We start from the raw sequence: 12,818 nt of genomic DNA, 5'->3' as shown, positions 1-12,818 counted from the left end.
CAGACTGGAATTGGAAAAGGTACAGAAAAGGGAATAGAAATGATTAGGGGCATGGAACGGCTGCCATGTGAGGAGAGATTAATAAGACTGGGACTGTTCAGCTTGGAAAAGAGACGACTAAGGTGGGATACGATAGAGGTCTGTAAAACCCTGACTGGTGTGGAGAAAGTGGATAAGGAAGTGTTGTTTACTCCTCCTCATAACACAAAACGAGGGGTCACCCAATGACAGTAACAGGCAGCAGGTTTAAAGCGAAGGGCAGTGTTTCGTCACACAGGCTGGGAGCCCGTCTCCGGTGCTCCCTCGAGGTTGAAGCTGATCGCTTTCACAGGGTTTATTTTTCATGGGTCCTTAGGAGTCTGACCCTCGAACTCGTTGGCCGACGTGGCAGGTGGTGTTGGAAGACGGGGTTGGCCCATGATGGCTGCGTGACCGTTGTCTTTCCTTTCTTTGGGCCTCCCCGTTTCCTTTCTCCTTTGGGGCGTTGGGCGCACGGAGGTTGTTCTGGTGGGTGGACGTCGGGCGCACGGTGCCTGCTGCACCTCAGCGGGGGCTGGATCACCGGGGCCTCGACGCTGACGATGTTGGCGCCTCTCGCGGACACTGGCATTGGCGCGACAATCCTCCCGCTTTACGGCGAGGCGGTGCCGGTGCTGGCGTGCCAGGCTTGCGCGGGGTTTCCTGTGGTTCACCCAAGTCTCCCAACCACCGGGCCGAGCCCCCCAGCCCCACCTGGGAACTACAACTCCCAGCGGCCCCTGTGCTTCAGGGGGTGGAGCCGAGCCCCAGCCCCACCTGGGAACTACAACTCCCAACAGCCCCTGTGCCTCGGGGGGGGGGGGGGGTGGAGCCGAGCCCCCCAGCCCCACCTGGGAACTACAACTCCCAGCGGCCCCTGCGCCGCGGGAGGCGGAGCCGCCTGGTCTGGCGTCACCGAACCTCCGGAGCCGTGGCCAATGGCAGGGCAGGGGCGGGGCTGAGTGGGAAGGTCTAAGCCAATGGGTGGGAGCGACCTGGGAGCCCGCGCCATGGCGGAGCAGGTGAGTGGCGAGGGTCTTTGGGTGGGGCTGGGGGCTAGTCAGTGGGGTGGGGCTGTGGGGGGCAGGAGGGGTAGTGGGGGTCTCTGGGGAGCGAGGCTGTGGGGGGCTCTCTGGGCAGGGGTGTGGGGCTGTGGGGGGTCTCTGGGGGGCAGGAGGGGCAGTGGGGGTCTCTGGGGAGCGAGGCTGTGGGGGTCTCTGGGGGGCAGGAGGGGCAGTGGGGGTCTCTGGGGAGTGAGGCTGTGGGGGGGTCTCTGGGCAAAGGGGTGGGGCTGTGGGGGGTTTCTGGGGGGCAGGAGGGGTAGTGGGGGTCTCTGGGGAGCGAGGCTGTGGGGGGGGGTCTCTGGGCAAAGGGGTGGGGTTGTGGGGGGTCTCTGGGGGGCAGTGGGTGAGGGGGCTTGGGGTCTGCTCCTCCCTAGCCCCTGTCTTGGCGCAGGGTCGAGGGGGCGGCTGGGCAGGTGGGGGGAGCCCCCCTGGGGCTGCACTGGAGGAATCCCAGGGTAGAACCTAGGAGTCCTGCCCCCTAACCCTGGCTCTCCCATCCCCATCTAGGTTGGCCCTGCCCCACCCCCAATATACGTGGGGGGCAGCAGCAGCAGTGACAGCGAGGGGGAGCTTGTGAGACCCCCGAGGGGGGCAGCGGGGCAGCCGCGCCCCAAGCGCCGGCGTGTCCTGTGCAGCACCGAGATCCCCGCTGTGCCTGTCTACTCGAACAAGGTAACAGGGACCCAGGCATCCGAGCACCCCCTCTCCCCCAGCACTAACCACCAGACCCCTCTCCACTCCTGGAGCCGGGGATAGAACCCAGGAGTCCGGGCTCCCAGCCCCCCCCCCGCCCCCCGCCATGCTCATCCCTCTTGTGCCCATCCTGAGGCTCGTGCTCCGATGGGGGTGCCCGTGCAGCAGGGCCCTGTGGGTAACATGCCCCCTTCCTCTCCAGGTGAACAGCAGCTTCCAACTGTGCCCCGCGGAGCTGCGCCAGGAGGTGCCCGCCCTGCAGTGGCAGGGAGGTAAGGGGGTGCTAGGGCTGGGCGGGAGTAGGGGGGTTTGGCCTCGGGGAGGTGGGGGCTATGTATGTGCTGTGGGGGAGTGGGAGGAGGCAGCAGGGATACATCTCGGGGGCTGTGTCTGGCCGGGCTGTGGTTGGAGTCCCCACAGGGGTGGTGATGTTTGATGGCCTCCTGTGCCCTTAAAGTCTGAGAGACCCCCCCGATCTGATCACAGACCACAGAATCTCCCTCCAGCTGAGTCACTGACATCCTCACATCATGGGTTAAAGTTACAGAGACTCCACCACTGACACTAGTTCTAGCCTGTGAGTGACCCGTGTCCCACGCTGCAGAGGAAGGTGACCCCCCCCCCCCCCCCCCCCCCAGGGTCTCGGCCAGTCTGACCTCGGGGAAAAATTCCTTCCCAACCCCAAATACAGCGATCAGTTAGCCCTGAGCGTGTGGGCAAGACCCACCAGGCAGGTACCCGGGAAAGAATTCTCTGTAGTAACTCAGAACCTCCCCATCTAGTGTCCCGTCTCTGGCCGCTGGGGATTTTTGCTACGGGCAGTCGCACGCCATTGTAGGCAGTCCTGTCATACCAGCCCCTCCATACACTTATCAAGCTCGGGCGTGAAGCCAGTTGGGGGGTTTCCCCACTGCTCTCCTTGGGAGGCTGCTCCAGAACTTCACTCCTCTGATGGTTAGAAACCTTGTTAATGGCCAGTTTATAGCCATATGTTCTGGGTCCACATTGGCGCTTAAGTTAAATAACTCCTCTCCCTCCCTGGTATGTATCCCTCTGATGTATTTATACAGGGCGATCCTATCTCCCCTCAGCCTGCGTCTGGTCAGGCTAAACAGGCCAAGCTCTTTGAGTCCCCTCTCATGAGGGAAGTTTTCCATTCCTCGGATCATCCTAGCAGCTCTTCTCTGCACCGGTTCCAGTTTGAATTCATCTTCCTTACAAATGAGAGACCAGAACATCTTTGCCAGAAGCTGGGAATGGGCGACAGGGGATGGGTCACTTGATTCCCTGTTCTGTTCATTCCGTCTGGGGCACCTGGCTTTGGCCGCTGTCAGAAGACAGGATACTGGGCTAGATGGACCTTTGGTCTGACCCAGTCTGGCCGTTCTTATACAGGACTCCAGATGAGTCTCACCAGTGCCTCGTATAATGGTACTGACACATCCCTTTCTCCACTGGAAACACCTCGCCTGATGCACCCCAGGGCTGTTATCCTTTTTCATGGCCACATCACATTGGCGGCTCCTAGTCAGCCTGTGATCAGCCAATACACCGAGGTCTTTCTCCTCCTCTGTCACTTCCAACTGAGAAGTCCCCAGCTTAGAGCAAGACTTCTTGTTGTTGGTCCCTCAGTGCACTTTGCACTATTAAATATCATCCCGTTTCTGTTACTTCAGATTACAAAATCATCCAGATCTTCTTGTAGGATATTCCGGTCCTTCTCCATATTGGCAACGCCTCCCCACTTTGTATCATCCCCAAATTTTATTAGCGTGCACCCACTGTTTGTGCCAAGCTCAGTAATAAAAACGAGGGCTGTCAAGCGATTAAAAAAATTAATCACAATTAAAAAATACCTATATGTAAATACCTTGCAAGCTGGCTACAAAAGTGCCATGCAAATGCCTGTTCTCACTTTCTGGTGCCATTGTAAACAAGAAGCAGGCAGCAGTATCTCCTGTAAATGAAGAGAAACAAGTTGGTTTATATTTAGCGATTGGCTGAACAAGGAGGAGGCTGAATGGACCTGTAGGCTCTGAAGTTTTACGTTGTTTTGTTTTTTTGAATGCAGTTATATAACAATCTACATTTGTTTAAGTTGCACTTTCACAACAAAGAGATTGCACTACAGGACTTGTATGAGGTGAACTAAAAAATACTCTTTCTTTTGTCATTTTTACAGTGCAAACATTTATAAAAAAAACTATACACTTTGATTTCAGTTATAATACAGAATACAATATATAGGAAAATGTAGAAAAACATCCAAACTATTTAATACATTTCAATTGGTATTCTATTGTTTAACAGTGCGATTAAAACTGTGATTAATCACGATGACATTTTTTGAGTTAATTGAGTGAGTTAACTGCAATTAATCGACAGGTGTAATAAAAATGTTAAATAAGGTTGGTCCCAAGACCGATCCTTGAGGAATTCCACTAGTAACCTCCCTTCAGCCTGACAGGTCACCTTTCAATAGGGCTGGTTGCAGTCTCCCCTTTAACCAGTTCTTACCCACCTTCCAGTTCTCCTATCAATCCCCCTCTTCTCCAATGTAACAAATAGTTTCCCATGTGCAACTGGATCCAAACCCTTCCGGACATCCGGGTGGATTGGATCCACTGCACTTCCTTGGTCTAAAACATCCGCTCTCTCCTCAAAGAAGGAGCTCAGAGCGGTCTGGCAGGATCCACCTTTTGTAAAACCCGGTTGTAGTTTATCCCAGTTACCGTTCACCCCATGTCCTTAACAACTTCCTCTTTCAAAATTGGTTCCAAGTCCTTGCGTACAATTGAGGTCAAACTAACAGGCCTGGAGTTTCCCGGATCACGTTTTTTTCCCTTTCTTAAAAACAGGAGCTAGATTAGCAGCTCTCCAGTCATAGGGTACGACCCCCGAGTTTACAGAGTCGTTACAATCCTTGGTGTTGGGCTGGCAATATCCGGAGCCAGTTCCGTTAATGTGTGGCTGTGTGCTGGATGTGTTTGGGGGGGTCGGGGTACGTGCACTGGATGGGGGTTTATTGTCTTTGGGGGGCAGCTGTGGGGAGAGGTGCCCCCTGCCTGGCCGTCACAGCTGCTGTCTCCCCTCCCCGCCAGGGGCGGATCTGGACGTCGATGAGATTGGCCCTGTCACGCCCCCCCGGCCGGAGCGGCCTCACGCCCCACGCCTCCCCCAGGGCCCCTGCACTGACTGGCCAGAGGAGGAGCTGCAGCAGCAGGGGGCAGCGAGAACGTAGGTGGGGGGGAGGGACTGCGGCAGGGTTACCGTGGGGGGTGTATGGGGGGAGGGGACAGGACTCCAAGGGGAGGTGGGGGTATCGGGGTGGGGGCAGGGTTACCATGGGGGTATATGGGGGGAGGGCTCTAATGGGAGGTGGGGGCAGGGTTACCATGGGGGTAGGGCTGTAAAGGGGAGATGGGGGCGTGGCTCAGGCTCTGTGGCCTCTGGCTTTGGGGTCTGTCCCCTGGGGGGGGTCACTTATGGGGCACAGCTTCCCAGGCCCCCTTCACAACAGCCCCCATCTCACCCCCTGCGCGCTCGCTTGCTCACACTCTCTCTCAGGGTCCGGGACGAGTCTCCCTCTCCCCCTCCCCCACCACAGCCCACACGCCGGCAGAGGGGCCGGACCCGACGGTGAGTAGCTCCCCGGATGTGGGGGGGGGGGTGTTGAGGCTGGGTGTGGGGGTCTCTGCTGGAATCTCTGCCCCGTCAGGAGTTGTGGAATTGAGGGACAGGTTCTCTGGGGGGCACCTCTCTTGTAGAGAGCGGGGAGGGTCTCTGGGGGGGATCTGTCTGGGGAGTCTCTGGAGGTGGGGAATGGGGGGAGTCTGTCAGGGGTCTGATGGTACCTGACCCCAGGGAGAGGTGTGTGTGTGGGGTGTCTGCGGGGCACAGGGATCTGTGGGGTCTGATGGCCCCTGCCCCCAGGGAGGTGGGGGGGGGTCTGTGGGGGTCTGATGGCCCTGCCCCCCAGGGAGGTGTGTGTGTGTGGGGGAGGTCTGTGGGGCACAGGGGTCTGTGGGGGTCTGATGGCCCTGCCCCCCAGGGAGGTGTGTGGGGGGGGTCTGTGGGGCACAGGGATCTGTGGGGGTCTGACGGCCCTGCCCCCCAGGGAGGTGTGGGAGGGGGGTCTGTGGGGCACAGGGATCTGTGGGGGTCTGACAGCCCTGCCCCCCAGGGAGGTGTGGGAGGGGGGTCTGTGGGGCACAGGGGTCTGTGGGGGTCTGACGGCCCTGCCCCCCCAGGGAGGTGGCACGCCAGCTGCGGGGTCTCAGCACGTGGCTTTCGGCCGCCCAGCGCAGCCTGCGGGAGGAGCCACCCGAGGATGACGTGATCCTGGTGGAGCCGCCCCCGTCCCCCGCGCCCCGGCAGCTGCAGCTCAAGGTGCGGTGCCGGGCCGAGATCCACCGCGTCGCCATGGAGATGGTGAGTGACCCACCCCCTGCACCCCACACCTCTCAGCTTTTCCACATCCCCATGTGGCTGGAGAGTGAGCCCCCCATCCCCTCAATGTGTGCCGGGCCCCTGTGCAGGCCGTATATATCCCCCATGCCACCGCCCAGCCCCACAACCTTTCCCCCCCGCAGACACTGTATCTCCAACCCTGCCCCCACAGCCGGGCTCTGAGCTAGCCCCTGCCCCAGCGTGCAGACCCTGGCCATGCCCTTGTGGGGTGGAGGATCTCGGGGAAGGCAGAGCGCAGATCACACAGCGCACCGCTCAGGCGGGTGTGGGTAGGGCATGGGAGGTGCCGGGGCAGGACAGCGGCCAGGTGGAGGAAGGGTGTCAAGGGGCTGGTTCACCCCCTCAGTGTAGAGCTGGGAGGCCGGGGTGGGATTAAGACTGATTGCAGGGGGCGGCGGAACTGCCCGACACTGGATCTCTTGGAAATGGCCCAGGGGCTGTATGGGCCCAGCTGGAGTCACTCGGTGGTGAATGTACCAGGCGATTGGCACCGGCCGTGCCAGCCCTGCTGCCTGGCTCACGCTGGCCCCGAACAGCCCAGCAGGCTGCCAGGCTGAGCCGAGCTGTCCCCCTGTCCCTCCCTGACTGTCCCCTCCCCCGGCGCAGTCACAGCCCCTGCAGGCGGTGGTGGAGCACATGGCCGGGAGGCTGCAGGTCCGGCCGGAGCAGATCCTGCTGCTGCTGCGAGACACAGAGCTGCCCCCCGACAGCACCCCCCTGGGCCTGGGCCTGGGCGTGGCCGACATCATCGGTGAGTGAGGGGCAGGGGGCTTCTCTTGGCACAGGTGCAGGGTCTGTGGGCAGAGCGGGGCAGGCGCGGACGGGCCGCGGTTGTGGGACAGGCAGCTCTCGGCTGGGGGTGTGAGCAGCAGCGCTGTATGTGAGACACGGGCGGGAGCTGTTCCACGTGCGCTGGGCAGGCCCAGCTGGAATGCCAGGGGCAGCTCTGGGCACCGGGCGTTAGCCAAGTGGGGACAAAGGGGAGAGTCCAGAGCCGGGGTCTGTAACCCTGACCCGAGGAAGGTTAAAACCTGGGTGAGTTTAGAGCCCAGCAGCCGGAGGGGCCCTGAGAGCAGGGGTCAGCTCTAGCGAGGGCTGGTATCGGAGCCACGGGAAATGCCGTCCATGTGCCAGACCCCCTGGGGTCTCCCTCCCGCCAGGCTCGGCCACGCAGCCTCACCGCCTTGGACTGAACCTCTGGGCTGCAGCCTCCTGCTTCCCCCGTGAGCTCTGCCCAGCGAGTCCCCCTGAGCCAGACCCTGGCAGAGACGTGCCCATGATGCCGGGACGGTGCCCCTCGCCCAGCGTGGCAGGGACAGCCCCATAGCGCTGGCGTGCAGTCGGGTGTGTTAGCTGGCCATGGCACAGAGAGCCCTTAGGGTAGCGCAGAGGGGTGCAGGTTACAGCCCAGTCTGTTCTGCTCAGCCCAGAGCCCCGCCAGGCTGTGGGGAGTCCCTTGGGGCAGGCTGTCTCTCGCTCACTCGCTCTCTGACTTCCTTCCTGAGTCTGTTCCCGGGTGAGAGCCCCCAGCGTCCACCTCGCCCCTCCTAGCCCCTGGTTCCCCAGCTGGGGTCTGTGCCAGCTTCCCACTGAAAGCATGGGGCCAGGAGTCAGGAGCGCTGCCATCGGCTCTCTGGCCCCACTGCTGATCTGGGGCGGTTTCAGCCAGTTCCCTAATGACTGTTCTTCCACCAGCCAGGGCGGTGATGCGCAAACCCCGTGTCTTAGGCTGCCCTGAGAGCAAACTTAGTCCTCCCCTGGCACTGGGTAGCCGTGCAAAGTATAGGGGAAACCGAGGCAGGCGTGAGACTCCTACAGATGCTACAGAAAATTCCCCGTTCGTCACAGGGATCAGTTATTCTCCATGTTCGCTGGAGGCAGGACAGGCAGTGATGGGCTCCGTCCATGGCCAGGGAGACTTAGGTCGAATATTAGGAACCACTGTCTAACTGTAAGAGGGGGAGCTCGGCCTGGAACAGGCTGAGGGAGGTTGGGGAGTCCCCTGCACGGGAGGTGTCTAAGAACAGGTTGGACAAAGAGCTGTCAAGGCCGGCCCAGGTTTGGCTGGCCAGGGGCTGGGCACGGTGACCCTGTCACGGAGTATCGGGGGACTCAGGGCCCTGCACCCCCGGCTTCCTGCGATTCACCATGACTCTCAGCCAGCCAGTAAAGCAGAAGGTTTATTTGGATGACAGGAATACAGTCCAAGACAGGTCTTGCAGGCACAGACAACAGGGCCCCCCTCAGTTAGGTCCAGCTTGGGGTCCCAGGGCATGCCAGCCCACCCCCCTTGGGGGGTCAGAGCCATCTCTGCCTCCCAGCCATCTCTCCAGCCTCCTTCCAGCCTGCTTCCAGCACTCTGCTTTCAGCGACCCCTCCCACAGCCTTTTCAGTTTCCCGGGCCCCGGAGTCACCTGACCTCCAACCCCCTCCTGGGTTCTCATGTTACAAGCTCAGGTATGTTCCTTCGGGCCGACTCCCATCCTCCGATGCAGACCATCCTAGTCACACTCCCCTGTAAGCATTCCCACACCCCAGCAAGAACAGTCCCAGTTCGTCACAGACCCGTCCAGGTCCCTTCCCGCCCCACATTTCTGTGTTCTAGGGGTGCCCGATGCTGCACACGGCTTTCCAGCGGAGCTGTCCCCACAGCATCTCTGCTGCACCCGCCTGAGCCGTGCTGGGGTCCCCTTGCCTCCCCCATAGCCGCCTCCCACTGGTGGCTCATGGTGGCCCCACGCACCAGGCCTCTCTCCCGCTCCATGGCGGCCAGCTGACGAGTCCGCGGCCAGTAGCGGAAATTGGGTTACTGGCCCCGAAGTGCATGCTGTGCCCCCTGGGCTGGGGCGGGGGGTCTGACATCAGTGGGGGTCCCCCAACCCGGGACGGGGGGAAACAGGAGTGATCAGTGCAGCGCCCCCAGCTGCCCGCCCCCGCGCTCTCTGTCTCCGTCTGTCCCCTGCAGATTGCGTGGTGGACATGGCAGCTGGGGAGCCGCAGGGTGGGGGAGAGCCGGGGGCCAGGCCGGGCCCTGGGGAGCTACGTCTGACCGTGCGAGGCCAGGAGAAGGACTCACAGCTCACACTCAATGTGCCCAGGGTAAGGGGGGGCTACGGGGGGGGGGTCATCATCTGGGGGGGCACCTACAGGGGGAGGGGCCATGCCAGGGGGCTGTGAGGTGCTGTTTGCAGAGGGGAGGGAGGGGGGGTTGTCACAGCCTCGGGGGGGAGGGGCTGTTGACTGAGGGGGGGCTGGGGCAGTCGCGGGAGGGCGGCTAGTCTGGGGCAGGCCCCTCTCCTCCTGGGGCTGCTTTGGGAGGGATGCTGGGGCAGTCCCTGTAGTGCCCCCTCCCAGGCATGTCTGCGGCGTGTGCTCCCACCCTGCTAACCCCCCACCCCCGGCAGGCGGAGCCGCTGCACTGGCTGATGGAGCGCTACCAGGAGGCCATGGGGCTGGGTGGCCACCAGCTCCGCTTCTTCTTCGACGGGCAGCGCCTGGCGGGGACCCGCACGCCCGAGCAGCTGGGCATGGAGCCCGACGACGTCATTGAGGCCTGGGCCTAGCCCCCCCGGGATGCCCCCGCCCCTGCATAGCTGGACATGGAGCCCGATGGAGGCCTGGGCCTAGCGCCTCCTCCCCCCCCCGCGGGATACCTCCCCACAGCTGGGCACGGAGCCGGCTGCTGCTGTCCCTGAGCCTGGGGGATCCCCCTTCCTACCCCCTGCAGCAGCTGGGCACGGCCCTGCCCCCACTCCCTGCACCTAGGCATGGCCCGGAGCCTGCCCATCATGTCAGCGAGGCCTAGACCCAGACCCAGCCCCGCCGACCTGTTCTGTAAATAGGGGACTTTAGGGGCGTTTATCCCCAGCACTGAGGGGGGCGAAGCTGCTTTTATGAAATAAATAAATGAACCCAGCTGTCGGTCCTGAGCCTCTTGCCCTTTACTTGTGGGGAGGGGGTGGGTGGATGCAGCTGTGGGGCCAGAGCGACTGGCACCATGCCAATCCCTGCCCCCAGGGCTCAGGGCCCCCTCGCTGCTCAGTGTGAGACAGGCCCTGCACCCACAGAGCTCACACGCTCAATACACAGCAGGGATGGACCCACCCAGGATCACACAGTCTGTGTCCCAGCCAGCCATGGAACCCAGGAGTCCTGGGCCCCAGCTCTGCCCCAACCCCCTAGACCCTGCTCCCCACCCAGAGCTGGGGACAGAAGCCAGGAGTCCTGGCTCCCAGCCCCCCCCCCCCCCGCCGCCCCGTTCTTCCCTTTGGGCCCAGCAGCTCCCCCCAGCCAGGTTTCTGCCCTGGCCGGCCTGTTTTACAGCTCACCCTCCCGACAGCTCTGAGCCGGGCACCCAGGGGTGTTTCTGGGTCCCTCCACCTCATTTCTCGGAGCTCCTTCATTCAGTGGGGGGGAGCTGGCCCCATCTCCTCCCCCTCGGGGGGCGGCTGTATCTCCTGGTCCTTGGGCACCAGGGTCCCGCTCAGCTGGGCCCCGAAGGCGTGCTGCAGCAGGGCGGGGATCTCGTGGGGCTGCAGGGGGGTCTCCGTGCGCTCCCCGCCCCGCGTGGCGATGAGACGCCAGCCCATGTAGGTGAGGCGGCCGCCGCCCGGCTGGGGCAGGCTGCAGAAGGACTTGCAGGCGAAGATGGAGCTGGGGGCCTGTTGGTGGTAGCAGCACATGGCGGCGAAGTCTCCCAGCTCCCGCTCCTCCAGCGTGAAGGTGTAGAGCATCTGCCCCTCCTCGCCTGGCGCCCGCAGCCGCTCCAGCGCCCAGACGCCCCCCGCCAGGCCCAGCCGGAAGGTGCCGCCCTCCTGCGGCTGCTCCAGGCCCGGCTCCAGCCACAGGGGCTCCAGGAAGCCGTCCCCGAAGCCCACGTCGCACAGGAAGCGCTGGTCCCCCAGCCGGGCCAGCAGCACCAGGTGGTCGCAGGGTGGCCCGAGGCGCCCGGTGAAGCGGTTCCGGACGCGGCCGGCCAGCCCCACGACACAGAAACCCAGCGCCCGCAGCAGCCACTGGAAGAGCCCGTTGTTCTCGTAGCAGAAGCCGCCGCGCCGCCGCCGGACGATCTTGTCGTAGAGCAGGGGCAGCGCCAGGGTGATGGGCTCCCCACAGTGCACGCTCAGGCTCTCAAAGGGCACCGAGAACAGGTGGCAACGGTGCAGCCCCCGCAGCGTCTCCAGGGTGGGCTCTGTCAGGCCCTGGTACCCGATCCGGGAGAGATAGGCACCCACGTCCATCCCAGGCTGGGGGGCAAAGCGGGGACTGTGAGCAGAGAACCCAGGAGTCCTGGCTCCCAGACCCCCACCCGAGCCAGGGATAGAACCCAGGAGTCCTGGCTCCCGGCCCTCACTGCTGGACCCCCCTCCCCACCCTGAGCCAGAGTTAGAACCCAGGAGTCCTAGCTCCCGGCACTCACTGCTGGATCCCCTCCTCCCCGAACCAGGGAGAGAACCCAGGAGCCCTGGCTCCCGGCACTCACTGCTGGATCCCCTCCTCCCCGAGCTAGGGAGAGAACCCAGGAGCCCTGGCCCTGAGCCCCCCGCTCTAACCCCCCAGCCCCCCTCCTCTCCCAGAGCTGAGTTCGAATCCGGGCCTACAGCACTCACACTGGGGTTGCAGCTGGCCATGCCCAGGGTTTTGCTTCCGCATCTCCAGGGGGGCGGGGAGGCACGTGGTTCTGCCCCCCCCCCCCACGTGACAGCTCCTTAACCCCTCCTAGCCTGGCAGGGCCTCCCTGGCCTCTCCCCGGTAGCCATGGGGCAAAGGGGGTTGGCATCATCTGTGGGAGCAGCCCCCCACTCTCCCACCTACCTGTCCAGGGGAGGGGAGGTAATCACCCCCCAGTCTCCCAACTCCCCCTTCCCAGTGCCAACAGATCCCCTGACATCTGAGGCCCCTGTGCCCCCCATGCCCTGTGTTCCCAGCCCCCATTGCCCCCCCCCCCCCCCCCCCCGTTAACCACTGAATTCAAAGCACAGGGAGTATTACCTGTGCACCCCCGCACACACACACAGGTGATTTGATGAGTTTCGGAGATGATGGATTGGGGGGGCAGGGGCAGCAGGGGGTGAGGTCAGAGGTCAGCACAGGTCACATGGCATGGTCAGCAGGTGCACGCTCCTCCCGCTTGGGGAGGGCGGCTCCGGGGCACTGACAAGCAGCCAGAGGTGGGGCCGGGGGCAGAGCATGGGCACCTGCTGGGCCTGCACCTCCCACCCCTGCCCCAGGGGGGCGTCATTGGGCACCGCTGTGGGCAGGGGCTGGCAGCGGGATCGGGCACCGGGGCCACTTGGGCAGCAACTCCCCCTGCTCCTGCCGCTGCCAGCCCCGGGCGCCAGCCTGTCAGGGGTCCAGCAGCCACAGCGCCCGCAGGGTGGGCATCCAGCCGCTCCACCAGCCGGGCGACGCAGCCTCTTCTCCCGGTGCTTGGCCTCCCCACTGAGCCCCCCACCCTGCCGCACAGCGCCCCCTAGTGCCCCACTGGGGCCAGCCCTGACTGCGGGGGAGAGCGCCCCCCGCTGAGCCCCCCACCCCACCGCACAGCGCCCCCTAGCGCCCCCCTGGGGCCAG

At 63.2% G+C, this 12,818-nt stretch overlaps 2 protein-coding genes across 2 annotated transcripts; one reads left to right on the top strand and one right to left on the bottom strand.

The window, feature by feature from the left end:
* The first annotated feature begins 1,000 nt into the window (after window positions 1-1,000).
* LOC128837202 (NFATC2-interacting protein-like) lies at window positions 1,001-10,166 on the top strand. Its single transcript, XM_054028172.1, has 9 exons — window positions 1,001-1,040; window positions 1,590-1,754; window positions 1,978-2,047; window positions 4,877-5,012; window positions 5,343-5,414; window positions 6,026-6,206; window positions 6,852-6,996; window positions 9,211-9,344; window positions 9,650-10,166. Exons 1-9 carry the CDS (start codon window positions 1,029-1,031, stop codon window positions 9,806-9,808), a joined length of 1,074 nt encoding a protein of 357 aa, XP_053884147.1. The 5' UTR covers window positions 1,001-1,028; the 3' UTR covers window positions 9,809-10,166.
* A 397-nt stretch (window positions 10,167-10,563) lies between these two features.
* On the bottom strand, window positions 10,564-11,893 carry LOC128836946 (arylamine N-acetyltransferase, pineal gland isozyme NAT-3-like). Its single transcript, XM_054027678.1, has 2 exons — window positions 11,855-11,893; window positions 10,564-11,491 (listed from the first exon to the last, which is right to left on the bottom strand). Exons 1-2 carry the CDS (start codon window positions 11,873-11,875, stop codon window positions 10,649-10,651), a joined length of 864 nt encoding a protein of 287 aa, XP_053883653.1. The 5' UTR covers window positions 11,876-11,893; the 3' UTR covers window positions 10,564-10,648.
* Window positions 11,894-12,818: the final 925 nt, after the last annotated feature.

Source organism: Malaclemys terrapin, chromosome 4 (assembly GCF_027887155.1).
Source record: "Malaclemys terrapin pileata isolate rMalTer1 chromosome 4, rMalTer1.hap1, whole genome shotgun sequence".
Lineage (NCBI taxonomy): Eukaryota > Metazoa > Chordata > Testudines > Emydidae > Malaclemys > Malaclemys terrapin.
This window is presented reverse-complemented; position numbering and strand designations above follow the sequence as displayed.